The sequence below is a fragment of the Catharus ustulatus genome, chromosome 4, assembly GCF_009819885.2.
Source record: "Catharus ustulatus isolate bCatUst1 chromosome 4, bCatUst1.pri.v2, whole genome shotgun sequence".
Lineage (NCBI taxonomy): Eukaryota > Metazoa > Chordata > Aves > Passeriformes > Turdidae > Catharus > Catharus ustulatus.
The window spans coordinates 71285405-71301541 of NC_046224.1; the positions used below are offsets into that span (position 1 = coordinate 71285405).

At 47.3% G+C, this 16137-nt stretch overlaps 1 protein-coding gene across 5 annotated transcripts in view; it reads left to right on the forward strand.

The window, feature by feature from the left end:
- The window catches only part of IQSEC3 (IQ motif and Sec7 domain ArfGEF 3), a 98014-nt gene extending 83415 nt beyond the window's left edge, over nt 1–14599 (forward strand). For 2 of the 5 annotated variants that reach the window (XM_033057024.2, XM_033057026.2), the window contains 7 exons: nt 1876–2015; nt 2819–2944; nt 3999–4098; nt 5812–5973; nt 6741–6833; nt 7273–7316; nt 9521–14599. In XM_033057024.2, the coding sequence (XP_032912915.1) occupies nt 1876–2015; nt 2819–2944; nt 3999–4098; nt 5812–5973; nt 6741–6833; nt 7273–7316; nt 9521–9958 (1103 nt within the window). In that variant the 3' untranslated portion in view covers nt 9959–14599. Of the gene's footprint in view, nt 1–1875; nt 2016–2818; nt 2945–3998; nt 4099–5811; nt 5974–6740; nt 6834–7272; nt 7317–7399; nt 7480–9520 lie in introns of all 5 variants that reach the window. The other 3 variants (XM_033057028.1, XM_033057027.1, XM_033057029.2) reach the window with 3 other exon arrangements.
- The last annotated feature ends 1538 nt before the right edge of the window (nt 14600–16137 follow it).

Here is a 16137-nt window from a genome sequence, read left to right on the forward strand (position 1 = left end):
GCCTTCTCAGAAACCAGCCATTTTCCTTTGAGAGATGGATTCATCTTTTAAGATATCTCATTGCTTGGAAAAAGTCCATTGTATTATATTTTCCTATTGTTCAGCTCCATCCTTCTTAGACCCTGCTGGGTTGTGCTAAACAACTCCTACTTGCTGCTACGAACACATTTTCCTTTTTTTCAGGCTAAATCTCCCCCCTCTTAATTTCTTGCAATTACTTATAGTAACTGTAGGCATGACAGAGTTCATGCATACATTACCTCTTTGTAATTTCTGATACATCAGTTCCCCAAATCAATTTTCTTCTCTTTTCAAGGTTGGTCCTTTCTATCCTGGTAATAGGTTGCTAAAAGCATTTTTTCAGATGTGGTCACAATATACTCATATATAGAGCTAATGCCTTGTTCTTATTTTCAGATCTACTAATGCAGCTTAGTATTGTTTGGCCTTTTTGACATCATGTCTAGACAAATTATTGTCTCATTTCCCAGCCATATTCACTCCTAGGTCATCCCAGGTCAGCCATTTCCCAAGTTTCTCTTCCTGCATATCTGCAATTCAGATAAAGCTCCCTCAAAGTTTTTCCAGCATAAATTCCTGTCTTTTCTGAAGATTTTTTACTTTTCTGTGTTTCTTTGACTTATTTCTTTGTCCTGCTGGCTGTTCAGAAGGTGTCATCTCAGCCTCCCACACCTTTCACAGTTTGTCACCTGCTTCAGACTGGTATAATGTGACACTGAGGCCCTCTTTCAAGTTAATTCCACAGATACTGTATGGGGCTGCTACTTGCCATCATCCCCTTTTGTATTACAATTGATAGCACTAACAAAAGAAGGGGATTTTAAATGTTAACATACATTTAGTGTTGCCTTAAAATCTGTCTGTTCACACCACAATAAATTAAATCAGCATGAAGGTCACTCAACTCCAGCATGCAACACACCATAACTCATTAGAGCAAGTGAATGTCACCCCCATCACAGACAAGGAGGGACAGTTCAATCCAGACTCATCTACAAGCCAATGCCCAGGCCAGCAGCTTCAGCAGCCTGTGTTTGAAATGTTATTTGGGATACATTTGCAAGGATGTAGATAAGGGAGCCAGGACATCTCAATGCCTTTCCATTTCTCAGGAGTTCCTCACCAGTATCACTCAGGACAGCATATCTCAGACCAGGGAGCTGGAAAGAATGCAGAGAAAATCAATATAAAATGACTGGAGGAATTAATTTTGGAGGAAGGACTGGCAGCTTGGTTTGCAGTGTTTGGCTCAGGGAAAGGTGAAGAAAACCTTTTCTGCCAGGCTCTGAAGGTCAGTCAGCAAAATCTGGAGAATTATCTAAGGAGATGTAAAAAAGGAAAGGGGCAGGGTCAAGGCAGAGATGCCACAAACAAAATAGCATGGAAGTATTATTCCTAGGAGACAACACAAAAGGAAAATGGTGGAGGTCACCAAGCAGACAAGGAGAGCTGATGCTTGCATTGGCAGGAAGAGCTGCTGAATCCCATCATAGGCCTTCTCCACATCTTGCACTTCTGGTGATACAAAATCAATGCAGGGGTTGCTGCTGAGCAGCCCAAGATATATGAATGTGAAATTGTGGCTATAAAACCTTAGGGAACACATGGAAAGGAGCCACCATGCAGAGCAATGGAATAATGAAATCAACTGCATTGGCCTTAGAGCCGTCAGTCTCTCCTGCTGGTGCATGTGATGCATTAGAGAAACAGAGGAGACAACCTAAAATTGCTATTCCCCTTCAGCCTTCCCAGCACAGCACAGTGCAGAGGCAATAAGGACCTGCCAGGCACCACTGGTTTTTCCCTTTCCTTTTTTCTCTGACGGGCCTGCCCTACATTTTCTGTGTTTGGCAGGGGTGGACGATGGTGCTGACATCCCTCGGGATCTGGTAGTGGGGATCTATGAAAGGATCCAGCAGAAAGAGCTAAAATCTAATGAGGACCATGTAACTTATGTCACCAAAGTGGAGAAGTCCATAGTTGGAATGAAAACGGTGAGCACCCATAACCCTGCTGGCACCCACTCAGCCCCTCTGTCCCCCACTTCCCTCCCTGCCCTCTTTTCCGTGTTTTTCCTCTATGCCTTTCTTCTCTTATGTAATACTTTCTTTGCTTGTCTCTACAGATTGACTCCTTTTTCTCCAAACTCTTTATTTCCTGCTATCTCATTCCTTCCTAATTTTGAGGGATATCCTTGGCCAGAGTTTACAGTATCTAGTGCAGTAGTTGTTTGTCCATGAATTTTACTGCAGGTCCTGCCTGCCAGTGCTCAACTGACAGCTCTGCAGCGTTTCCAACTTTCAGGTCTTTTAAGGGTGTAGGAAGTGAAAGGCAAAGTGGCAAAAAACCAATTTTATCCATCTGTCTCTAATGAGTTCCCTAAAAATTGCTGGGGTTAAGAGATCCCCAAATGCACAAACAGCTTCTTCGGCAGTAACCAGTCTGTAGTGCAAAAACATACTATACTGCTTATCCAAAATAAAGCAGAATGATTTCTCAAAGCCCAGGAAACCTGCAGATGTCCAGTGGGGTGAGAGAGGACGAGCTGTGACCCAGAGGTGGGATGTGTGAGCAAGAAGGCTACGTTTAGCCTGCCTGATTTACCCAGATCACAAAGGTTTTGTCTGTTACTGCACCAGCAGGAAAATTGATGGCAAGGAGTGGTGGTGAGGAGGTGATCTGTCTGGGCAGAGTGGGTGGAATTGTGTGACTGGGCAGGGTTGTGCAGCCTGAGGGTGGGGCAGACCCACAGTGGCCCCTCCTTCAGCCCCTGCATGCCCTTGTGTGCTCTCTGCAGGTGCTGTCGGTGCCCCACCGCCGGCTGGTGTGCTGCAGCCGCCTGTACGAAGTGACTGATGTGAACAAAGTGCAGAAGCAGGCAGCTCACCAACGGGAGGTTTTCCTCTTCAATGACCTACTGGTGGTGAGTGTGCTTGCCCTGCTTTCAGCCCACAACATCCATTTTCCCCCTGTTCTAAGGACAGCTCCCAGTTCATGAACATTGTAAGACACAGCTCTGGACCCTTCACTGTTAAAAACCTACTAAGTCTAAAACTGCAGTAAACCCTTGAAAAAACAAACTGTCACATCCCACAGCCATCCAAGCAATGTCACTGCTCTCTCTCATGCCTTTGAGGCATGAAAGGGAGGTTCATTTCTTTGTCTGTTTGTACTATAGTAGACAGAGCCCTTTCATGCACTTTAAATCTTTCCTGCCAGACACTTTAAAATCACTGCCTTCTAACATGGAAAAGGCTGTAGCAGACTGGATAGTACTTACTAGACCTCCAAATGTGTAGTGTATTTTTGAAAGTGTCCTGCCCCAGCAATGGAATTAAGCAGGTACAGGAGAGCAGAGTTACACTGAGACTGGAAGGATGCCAAACAAAATGGAAGTTTGCTGAATTAAATGGCGAAGTGAAACTGTGGTTGTAGCAGATGCAAGACTAAACCCAAACCCTTTTGTAGAAGGAGAGGATAAGAGAGCTTTACCCACCTATCCCTCTGCAGCCATTTGCACAGTTGTGAACCTGAGGAGAAGATCTGCTCCTTGGTGTCCCTCTACTCTATGGGATAAACCAGATCCATAAGAACTAGTGCTGAGATACAAGGACAGCACAGTGTTCTCATATACTCATGTTCCCAGCTCTAAGGAATTTATGACAGGCTTCCCTTTGCCTTCTGATCTGTTCTTTGGTGAAGAGAATTACCCTTTCAAAGTCAGAAATGTGGTAATCAAATGCCAGTGGCTCTGGGAGAGAGCTGAGTGGTCCCAGGGTGATGCCTACAGGATTCCAGAAGTGTTGTTACAAGTGCAGCATTCCAGGCAGCTCCCCAGCAAAGAGCCAGTCATTCACCAAACATTGCTCCAATGTACACTTAACAGAGCTTGCAGAAAGCTTTTTTGCTTTGAGCAGTTTGCATTGTTCTTGCCTCAATGTTCCCCAGCACCAATGATGCTTCTCTCCCTCCAACAGATCCTCAAGCTTTGCCCGAAGAAGAAAAGCTCCTCAACATACACATTTTGCAAGTCAGTTGGCCTGCTAGGGATGCAGTTCCATCTCTTTGAGAATGAGTGTAAGTCCACTGCTCCTGGGTTTCCTGGAGGGGTTTGGCAGGGAAAAGGAGAAGGGAGAAGGGGGCTGTGTGAATTTGCAGTAGGAGAGAGATTCTGTCAGAGTTAAAAGCGGAGGAGAGAAAACTGAGGTTTGGTGCCAAGGAGAGCACTCTTTATGTACACTGTGATGAGAAGAAGCTCCTGTTACCTCTCCTAGGTCTGGGCATCTGCAGAAGGGCCTCATTGAAGGATCTGCCTTGTCATGGTGGTAGGAACAACACCATGGTGAAGACTGGGGAATCAATCCCCATATACTTCCTACTGAGCTCCCAGAAGCCAACTGTAGGTGCAGAATCTTGCTGACAGAACTGCTGCTGCCAGATTTAGCCCCTCTCCCCTCATGCCCAAAGTCACAAGCCCCACTGCTGCCTTTGATGCTGACAGAGGCTCAGGTGCTGCTGCCACCTCCCTGCACAGTGCCGTGTTGTGCTTCCCAAGGCAAAGGCAGAACCCTTGGAACAGCACCCACCAAAGCATGGCAGGAGGTCAGCCCTAGTCAGTCGGACCTTGATGGTCTGGGAACAGAGCCATGCTGTGTCATGACTGGGGCAGGTTGTGCTGTGGAGGAGTTCCAGAAACAGGCAGGCTTCCTGCTGGCACAGGCACAGGGGCAGCACAGCAGTCCCAGGCAAGCGTGGCTGATGCCCCTGGGGCTTTGTGAGCACATGGAGAACATGCTGCAAGGAAGGCAAAATGTAGCAGCACTGTGGCTATACTAAGTTTTTTCCATCCTTCCTCTACTCCACTGGCATTGTGAATCACTCTCCCAACACCCTACTCTGCAGCATGCAGAGGCTCCTACATCCCTGTGTGAACTGAAGGGCCATTCTTACCTGAGCATCTCCAGGAGGCACAATCAGAGCTGGAATCAGCTTTCAGGGGTAGCATGACTGTGCTGGGAGAGGAAGTCCAGTCAAAAGCATGGCAAGTTCCTCTGCACTCTTGTGCTCTCCTGATTCTGTTGGCTGGATCTCCAGCCATCACCTTCTTGCACACAAACCTGATCTTTAAAACATAAGGCCTTTGCTGTTATATTTTCACTCTCTGGGCATGGCCTTTCATTTACATTCCTGTGTGTTTCGCCTGTGGGGAGTACTAAGCAGAGACCTACAAACAAATATCTTTCCCTTTCCCATTCTCTCTGCACAGTGCAGTGAGCTCCCCAGCCATGCTATGCCAACACACCTCCTGTGTTCTCTGCAGATGAAAGGAGAGATTGGGGACAAGTCCTGCCACTGTGGATGCAATGGCTTTGACCCCAGAAGACAACCTCTCCTGCTGCATCTCCCACAGGAGAAAAAGGGTCATTGGCCTCATAAACACTGTTTACTCTTCCACAGATTGAGAAAGGCTTTACATTCATTGTAATAAAGAGCCTGTGCTCAGGTTCCCAGGGCCAGTGCTGCACTAAGAGTAACTAGCAGCTAGAGTTCTCAGGTTTTGGCAGTACTGTGGTGGTGGTGACACTTGCCTTGCTGCTACACCTTAGTCCTGTTCTCTTGGAGGGCTGCAGTGTTGCGGGTTCCCACTACTGACAGTGTGACAAACTCTGGGTGTGAAATTCCATTGGACTCATGCTGAAAACTGTCTGTCCTTCAGACCTACCAGAACAACCTACTACTCCATCAAGAATGCATAACGCCTCTTTATTTTGTTGACACATCTTCTTTCAGATTACCCTCATGGGATTACACTGGTGACTCCAGTTTCAGGCTCAGAGAAGAAACAGGTACTACACTTCTGTGCTCTGGGTGCTGAGGAAATGCAGAAGTTTGTGGAGGACCTGAAAGAGTCAATAGCAGAAGTGACAGAACTGGAACAGATACGAATTGAATGTAAGGATCTCTCCTACAATTCACACTCCAATGCCATCCCACTGCATCTACAAGGGAGAAAGGGTAAAGGAAGAGTTCTTCAGGAACAGGGGCAAAGAGGATGAGCAGCACAAGTCTGCACAGGATTGTTCCTGGGTTCACTGATAGGATGAAAAAGCAGTCAGGTTCTGTGATCACTGGCCGGCAGAAGAAATGCAAAGACTTAACTACTTATGATGCTCATGAAACAGGGAATGTGATACAGTGGCCTGGAATAGGGAAGCTCATACTGTCACACCCAGAAGATTCTTCTCTGTCCCATACTCCTTTGACTATGCAAATATGATCTTTAAATAGCTGGGATAGATCTTGTACCTTTAACAGAGCTGTTCTGAGGGCAAGCAGTCTGTCTCTCCGTAGCCTTATACAGACAAGATGTCCATGCAGCCTTTGATACCCTTTCCATGTACAAACTAATGAGCCAAAGTAGCTCAGCTTCAGTGGTCCCCATCTGTGCAGCACTAGCCAATCCTGTATAAATGTAGGTCATATGTAGAAGGTTCTATGGGCATACATAAGTTTCTCTACATGTCAAATCATCTCCAGTTGCTGTTTTTTCTTGGCTGTTCCTCTCTCCCTTCTCTTGAAATCCCTCACTTGTGATTCCCTTGCATTAATTCTCCTTGAATTTTGCTCCCATTTTTCTCCTTCCCATTTTGCTCCTTCGGTATGCTGGTGACTTTCCTTCTATCCCTCTCCTTGTTTATTTCCATATGTCTGCTTTGCAGGGGAACTGGAGAAACAGCAAGGGACAAAGACTCTCTCCTTAAGGACCAATGGAGCCCAGATGGAACTGCAGTCTAAGCAAGGCTCTCCAACAGGTAAGAGGGTACCCAGTACCTAACTTCTCTTGGTCAAGAAGTGCTGCCTTTGCAAATGTGTTCTCACTGATTCCTGTGAGAATAACTGCAAAAAGAAGTGTTCAGTTTGGATCCTTTAGCCTTAGCCAAATAGTGGAAATATGAGAGCATATACATTCTTCAAACACTCTAGAAAAACCCTTGAAGTCTCATTACCCAATCTATAGCTCTAACACCTGGTAAAGAGGTGTTTACTGGTAGAGCATGGCTAACTTCTGAAGAACCTGGCCCAATTTTCTTCCCTGAACAGGTAAAACCTACCCCACTAGCAGCTGACAGGTTGCAAGAGGGTCTGGATTGCCCTTGCACCTCTCTTTAACTCTCCAGTCCACAGTGTGAGGGCCAGCTCTTGACTAGAGGGGCAGACCTCATGAGTGAGATCTTTTGTTTTATTTCAAAGGCAAGAAGGATTTGGGGGAGAAGGTCTCGGACAGCACAGTGGAGGTAAGTAGAGTGCAGAGCAGCTGAGGTAAGTAATTCTCTCTCACTTCAGCTCTTCTCACATTCTCTGTTGTTTCTTTTCTCAGGTTTTAATCAATGCCTCCCCAGCCAGACTGACAATTTTACCAATTTCCAGAGATACAATTAAAAGTTACTGCTAGGACGGGTAATACAACTTTCAAATCCAAACTAAACTTCAAAGCATTTTCAATCCGTTTTTATAACTGTAACATCCTTCATGGACCAAGCTCCCAAACGCTGTGGACTAAACCACCCCACTGCTTCTGGGGAGACTGAGAGCCCCACTAAAGACTTCCCTGACATGCTAACTCCATGCAGCATCACATGCAAATTCCCCAGCTTTCCTGCACAATCTCTGCAGCTCTGTCTCTCCATCCCCCTGAAGGGGATAAAGCATGGCCTTTGTATACCAGACCTTCCTTAGAGCTTCACCTTCCTAGTTAGGGAGCTTGGCTGCCCTGTGTACATCTATCTTTGCAGGAATGTCTAGCATCCAGTGGGTTGCCTGTTTCTTCACAGACACCCATACTCCCCTTGCCTGTGAGGAAACAGGAAAATGCAATCTTCACACTGAAAATCTTATCAACTACTTCCTACTCTCTCTCTGTCTGGAATATCTCCATTGTCCTGAACCTGCCCTTTTCCAGGGTAGTTCTTTCCCCTCTTGTCAATATATATTTACTTGAAGAATTCAGCTTCTCTGTGGGGAGTAGGTGCTGCTTCTTTTCCCTGGAGAGCACCCTATTTCCCTGCAGATACCCCATTCCTGAGAAAGGTGCCTCTGCCAGCCAGTTTCCTATTCCTGTTGGGAGAAGTGTCTCCCTGTGTAGAATGGCTTCCATGTATCCTAATGTCATTGGCATTTCATGCCAGATTTTCCTGTAGGATGTTCCACCACCTGAATAAATATTGACACAGTATTGTGTCCTGCTGTGCAGTGAGTCTGAGCAACCTCCATGCCTGGATAGGGACAGACAGCTCATCCTTGTTCCAGCGTGGTGGGAAGCTTGGTCACTTCACAGCTTCTCCTTCCCAATTGCTGGTGCTGCTGCTGATTCTGCCAGAGCCTCAGGGCAGCCCCACTGTCCCATCTGTGCCCCTGCCTGGCTGGAAGTGCCAACCTGCAAGCACTTGTTTCCTGCCCAGGGCTTGTCACTTGACTGACATTTTGTTTTGAGCCAGCAACTTAGCTCTGGTTTGCGGTCTCCATCAGCCTCCTTGCCAGGAGGAACTATAACTTCATCCATCATTTGGGAAGCATTATTTCCCTGCTGCACTTGCCCTGCTAGGGACCTCCAGTCCAGGCCAGCTCCTCCTTTTCAGCCTGGTCTCAGTGAGCTCCCTTATTTGGTTCCATTATCAGCATCTCAATGTGGAAACCCTGACAACCTCCTGCTTCCCTACCTGCTTTCAGCTGACCAAGTATTATTCTGCCAGCAGAGGAGCATTTCCATTTCTCTGAGATTATCTAATCTGCTGCCATTTCATCATGAATTTCTTTTATCATTGTATGAGCTAGATGGACATTTTTTGTTTCTTTTTTCTTTTTTTAAAAAAATCATTTCCTTTCACTGACAAACCATCAAGTGGATCAGAGGGAGCTGCCTTTTGCTGGACTGTGTCAGGTTTCTGTTTTTTTCTTTCCCTTTGTAAACAGATTAGCCAGTCATGTGGTGTACCTTCCTACTTTGAAAGGCAGAGAGCTGGGAAAGGCTTGAGTTTCTCTGTCGCTCTCTATCTCAGATTCAGCTGCTGTCATTTTGCTGAAATGTACAGCCTCGATTATCTGAAACCTTGTGGTCTGGTCCCCCTCTCCTTTTTGCTGCTGGGGACAAAGGTGTGACCTCGAGGTCTGTTCATTACCATGAGAATTCACGGACACCTCCACTCCTGGAGTCGATTTGTGTTCCCTGTGCTGTTTGGATAATCAAAGTTGCGCTGCATCTGGGAACGCAGGCTCTGCTGCCTTTGGCACGATGGAAAGGACAGGGACACTTAGGCTAGATGGGGACAATGGGGCTGTTGAGGGGGACTGTGCAGCCAGGGTTGTACCTATTCTGGTTTTTTGATGGAGGGAGGGCTGAATGCATGTGAGGTCATCTGGTGATGGGGTTCAGGGCAGCCAGTAGCAGCAGATGGGAAAAGTCTTGTAACATTTAATGCTTCTTTGGCTGTTTCTAAACTAGGTGTCAATTCACAACAGGCTTCAAACGTACCAGCACAACTCCGCCCTGGGGCCCGAGAGTGGAATGCAGCCCAGCATGCGTCTTAACATGCCACGGGAGCGGCTGGAGACAGCACTGGTGCCCTCACACCCTGCCTCAGCAGGGACACTTGTACAGTGCCAGCAGATTGTCAAAGTCATTGTCTTGGACAAGCCGTGCCTCGCTCGGATGGAGCCGGCCCTCAACCAGACTCTGACACGCTATGTCACCTCTGACTCCTGCACCTCCACCCCCTGGCGCGCTGTGGGCAGTGGGCTCCCTGGGACCCCCGTGAAGTTGGTCAATCAACCTCCCCTGCCACCTCCACCCCCTCCCTACAACCATCCCCACCAGTATTGTCCCCCCAGCTCGCTGCTTCAGAGGCGCAGGTATTCCAGTGGCTCACGCAGCCTCGTGTAGCCACACCACCAGCACCAAACAGCACAGACTTCCCCACTTCCCTTCCCCACTGCCTCCCAGGGACCCTTTCTGCCTACAGAGATCTAGTTTGTGATTTATTTTTTAGTAAAATGAGAAGAAAACAACAAAAAAAAAAGCCAACCGACCTAACTCTTACCCTGTCTCCCCTCAAGATGATGCTGTTTGTGAGGAGCCATCTATAGAAACTGCCAACCTACATGCTCACATACCTTGACACCCTGCCAGCCCCACTGGCCTCTGTGCTCGTGCTGTCCCCATGTAGCACTTTGCTGCCCTGTTCTCAGAGCCTTGATGACCTGCTGCTTTCTAGGCACCGTTGTCTTCCATTTCCTACTCCTCGACTTCCTTTCCTGCCTTGCATTTACCTGGCCACAGGTTTGTACCCACCCTGGTACTTCGCCAGTCTCGGAGAGAAATGGACTCACCCATGCCAAGGACCAACCCTGGGGCACTCCTGGGGGTGGAGTTCTCCCTGCCACCATCGCTGCCACCTGCTAAGCTGGAGTGAGAACTTGCACCACTTGCCACGCTTCCTCCTCATCCCTCTCCAAGTATTATCTCCTTGCAGCAGCCGGTTCCAAATGGAGCGCACGAGTGGAAGAGAACTTGAGAGGAGGAGGGGGGACAGTCCTGAGCTGCAGTACAACACAAAGATGGCCTCACTGAACACCAAAACTTTTTCTGTTGTTATGTTGGAGCATTGTACCAGAGACCTCTGCTGAGACCTAGCAGACCTCACCACATGTAAATACACCTGTATGGTAGCATATGTATGAGCATGCTTACTAAGGAAACACCAAGCAGTTCTGAGGGAGCAGAAGGGAGGGGTTCAGTCCAGGGATCTTCCTGGAGTGGATGAGTGGATGTGTACTTTTCCAAAGAGACGGCACCAAGAGGTGCCCTCCCACCTCAACATGCTCTCACACACACATACAGACACACACACACACACACACACACACACACACACACACACACACACACACAAGACTGTCTTCTCTAAAACAGACCCACTTCTGCTTTCCTTCTTCTGGCTGATTTTGTTTCCTGCCCACCTGCATTTTTGTACTCTGAAAGCAAAGCTGAGTGTTACATTCACCTTCTGGGGTGAAGTGTTCCACTCACTTGGGCTCTTCCACCTGTGTTAGAGGAAAGGGACTTTTTGGAGACCACTCATGTGAGGTCCCATCTTGCCTGGCTATATTCTTGCCTCCATCAGCCCTTCTTCAGCAAGAAAGCTGCCCAGATACAGGGCTCCAAGGCCTCTTATCTCTTCCTCTCTATCTCAGCTTTAAAGTGAGAGGAGGGGCAGATCCTGAGATAGACATGACAGCTCAGCTCCTCTGCTTTATTAGGGACATTGATGTGAAGGAAGACAGCATTAAAAATGGGCTGTAGATGTATTTTTAGAAAAAAAAAATCTCTGTGCAGTAGGGAGGGGAAGGTATTAATTAACTTAAAGGCTTTGGTCTCATTCTATCTCCCTTCGAGATTTAAGAAGATCAACTTTAGGATTCTAAAATAGGAAAAAATGCCTTTTAGGGCCTTTATTTTTATTTTATTTTATGAAGGAAAGACAGAAATGTTCTTCCTTCCCATGCAAGGCTGAGACATGAGTACTGGGTGCTGATGATGTAGGGTGAGGAATGGCAGGAGTTGTTGCCAGTGGTGGGGATGTGCAAAATGTCAGGAAAAGAGGGACAGTGAAGACAGAAGCAGAAAACTTTTTTTTACCTTGTGGGGTCAAAGCCACACAGTAATTTCCTTCGAGACTGTGCCAGTGTGCTCATCTCTGGGGCCATTGTCAGTGACAAAAAGCCACGTCGAGGCCAGGCTCAGCTCCCCTCAGTGCTCCCTGGATGCTTGGTGGCTGTGCTGGAATGTTCGGGGAGAGAGTTCACATGTGTGTCCTGGGCAGAAGCCCAGCCGGAATTAGGGAAACACAAAGGGGCTGGAGTGACTGGTCTCCTGCACTTGGTCAGCCCTCCAGGGCAGGAGCCTGCTCACTTCCAGGTCCCTCTGTGTCTGAGCCTGATCCATGGACCCAGCTGTGCCAAGAGGTCTGACTTGTTTGCTTGCCTGGGTATCAGGCTGCCACTCTTATTTGTGATAGCAAGGGGAGTCCACAAGCACAGCCTCAGGGAAGACTGCAGAAGCAGATGACAGAAAAGATTGTAAGAAAACCCGGAATAGAAACCCAGTCTCCCTCCAGACTAGAGAAGCTTACTCCTAGCCAGACCTCCAGGGCAGTCTGGATGCTCCATATCTGGAACTGGATGCTGGGAGAGGTCCTCACCCCTGGCCATAGCTCAGCCCCTCATCCCCCAGCCAGCTGTAAGGCACAGCTGGTCTGGGTTTGCTGCCTCACAGCAGCCAGAACCTCATCTGAGCTGCCCATAGTTTCCCAAGAAAGTATGTGTGGCATCTGCCATTGTCTGGTCAATGCAGTGTGAGGCTGCTGTTGTTTTTGCTCACTGCTGCAGTGGAATGGGTATCCAGGAGGCATTGGCACTGTCCCCCCTTCCCAGTAGTTATCTCACTGTCTGAGAGGAATGGCAGTACTAGTTCAGGGTTTTTCCAGAGTGGAGTGAGCCAATGAAGCTCTGTGTGTGTGTTAAAATAAATAAATTAGATTTTACTTGACATTTAACACAAAGTGACAACAGCAAAAAACCTTAAGATACTTGAGGAAATAATTTTTTTAGATAAAATATTTATAACAATGCCTATGATGTTCCTACAAAAGATGTTTGCTGCTTTGATAATTAATTGGGAGAGCTACAAGAATCTAAAGAGGAAATAATGAAACAACTGCCTTGAGATTCCCTTCTCCATGCTGGATGAAGGGGAGAAGTGAGTGAAGTGCTGAGGTACCTGAGGCACAGTATTCTCTCAGGACAAGCTGGTTCTGTTTCCCTGATCTTGCAAAGGCTGCTGCTGGCCTTGAGCTTTGGACAGAGAAGCAAATGTAGATAACCCTTGCTGTCTCCTAGCCTGCTGGCTACCACATCTTCTTTAGGTTTAGAGGCACAAAACTACTCTGTTCCAGGTTGTCATGGAACAGGTTGGTCAAAATTCCACTGTGGAGCCAAGTCCTTCAGACTTCACTTCAAAATACAGATTTTTTTTTTTCTTGGAAGGCTGGTCTCAAAGGATAACAAGCACTTTAAAACATATCTGCACCTCGTCTGATCTATTGTATTGCCTGCTCCCACAGTCCTCCCACATGCCAGCGAGACACAGACTCAGCTTAGCTGTACAGCAGTGAACAGACACCCGTGCACACAGACTGTCAGGGTGCAGGCTAGAAGGAGCATCTCAGTGACAAGCTAATGAAGGACAAAATGTGTACCACAGCCCACCTGGAGGGACCAGCCCAAAGGAAAATCACCAGCTCTTGACAGCAGTGATTCTGATAATGAACCTAGCACAATCTTTCAGGTGGAGGAGTCAGGCAGGGAGCTGCTGCAGAGATTAGCTCAATCCAAATGAACCAGTGTCTTTTTGCTGCCAAGTTCATGCCCCTTCTATGTTAAAAATGAGTCAGGGGAGAGAGAGAAACCAGAAAGCTAGTGAGAAGTGTTCTGCAGTAAGTGTTGGGCAGTCAGTGGCCAAACGAGGAGGTGGCTTTGCTGAACAGTAGGAGAAACTGAGCTGTGTTACATCAGGCTCTATCTAGGAGAGACTGAGCTGTGTTACATCAGGCTCTATCTTGATGCTTCCTCATGCTGATGCATTCCCAGTGAACTTAACCTATTTGCACCAATGTGCAAAAATGTGACAGGATAATTGAGAATTCAGCCTTGCAAACAATTTGGGTTTAATGCAGTGTTTTTCTGCTTCTGTAGTAATTTTTAATGCCACAGTCTTGGCTGCTGGGTTAGCAACACTTAGTGCTTTCACAAGGCTTTCAAAGCATCCCACTGTTTATATTTTCTCTCCTTCCTGTAGATGAAAGGCGTGGGTATGGTCCACAGCCTGAATTTCATCAATACTCACACTGAATGGTACCACCAGGTTTGGAACATTTGAGGGCCTTCAGGCTGTAAGGGGTTTGAGTCTTGATGCATGTTTCAGAAGGCTCAGCCTACAACTATGTGTACATGTTTCTGAGGATTCCAAAACCAATCTGAGCCCTAAACCAAGGATGCTGCTGCTTGGCAGAGTCTCTGCTTTGAAATGCAAGTTGCTGAGCAAGCCACTCCCTGTCTCCCACCCCACCAGCTGCCTCACTGTGGTAGTGTAGGCTCCAGGGACTGCCGGCAGTGTTTTGTGAGCTAGAGCTGTTCTTGTCCTCTCGTTCACCACCATGCCTGGGACAGCAGCTTTGAAGTCACCCAGCTCTTCAACACTAGTCACGACCCCATCTGAATGTGTCTTTTTAAAATCTAACAACAGAAGTGTTACCTGTGCATAGGCTTTTGAAAGCACCTGTCTGTCTGTACCTGTCTCCTGCTGTAAATATCACCAACAAAAGTTTCCTTTGGGAAAAGTGGTGTGGTCACACCTAGCAAAGAGTCCAAATGGCTAATATTTTGTAACAAACATAACAAAAATAGATCAGAGGTATTTTATCTGTTCAACCAATAGAGTTTTAGAAATTATATTGAGATAATGTCACTTGTGCTCCAATGTCTTCTTTGCCTCAGCCCCCACTCCCATGTCCCCGGGCTCCAGCGGCATGTGCAGGCGCACAGCCACACATCAAGGGGTGCTCCCATGGAGTGCTGAGCATCCTAGATTCCTGCTGGCCTCAGGGGCAGCCTACTCAGCACTCAGGCTCCCTGAGGATCAGATCCAGAGGAAACCAGAAAGCAATAAACTTGTTCAGGAGGTGGCAACTTAATTGTGAAATTCACCCCTGCAGTGAGGCAGAGAGGAAAACAGTGAGGGGGAAGGGAGAGCCCTTCTGTGGCACAGCTTGTTGCTGTGCATCTTGCTGGGTGCTCTGGCTGTGCAGGCTGCACCTCTGGGGAGGGAGGCCAGCACAGCCTTGCAGAGCTGCCTGTGTGCTGTGGCAGCTGTGGCCACACAGGAACCTGTGCACCAGAGAGCAGCACCCACCGTGGGGCAGTGCTCACAGCACCTGCCAACACACAGGACTACACCTCAGAGAGCGTGTAGGCACCTCTACAGGACACGCTGGACAAAACTATGGGGCATAGACACCATGTGCTGCCTGAGCAGGACAGCTGTGCTGGCCACAGCATCACCATTTTAGCACATCTCACCAGCTACACAGGCTCAGCCTTGGGGAACATTTGGATGGGAGACACGTAGGGAAAATGACATTTCCTGTGTAGATCAAGATATAAGTGCATATTTACACAAAGCATGACCCCAGGGTTAATGAAGCTGACCTTCGAGAGAGAATCAAGCACGTGCACACGAAGCAAGCTGTCCTCTCAAAGAGGTGGGTGGGGGAAGGCAAGCTATATCTCCTCTGCAGCTGGGTCCAATAGATGCTGGATTCAGATTGCACCTGCAAAAAAAAACCCTGACTAGAGGTTGAAAATTCTTTGCTGGCTTCAAAGAATCCCTTAGATCCCCAGGCCCACTTGTCCTCCCAGACACAGACAGGATATTTCCAGCGATTCAGAGGCTTCCATTTATGTTTTTGTGTGCCACGGATATATTATAAATCAGCCCAACCCAAAACAGGCATTTTCTAAGATGTTTTGAAACAGAAGATTATTAAAGTTCCTGGCTGATGTTCAGATCACACACCTGGCTGTAAAGCAAAGATGAAAGCAATAAAACTAGATTGTCTATATGTGAAATACTCCTCACTTGCTCCAATGTACAGATAATATTATTAATTGGAAGATTGGCAAGTGTCTCTGGGAAGGATTCTATGTAGACATATATAGGTAGTGCTGGTACAAAGGATTACAACCCAAAAAGCAAATACCACAATTGTCACAGTGCATCTGTACCGTTATATCTATAGAGCATCCATTATGTGCAATAACTGATACATGGTGTGGTTGGAATTGATCAAAATACACCGCTCTTTTCCACAGAGAATCTTGAGATGCAATTTTTCTCTGAAACTTTCCAGATGGACTTTTAATTAAGCACGTTCCTCAAATGCTTGGCTGTATCTACCCATCCTGTCAAGCAAAATGCAGCCTTGCCACTGAACTCAGCACTTCACT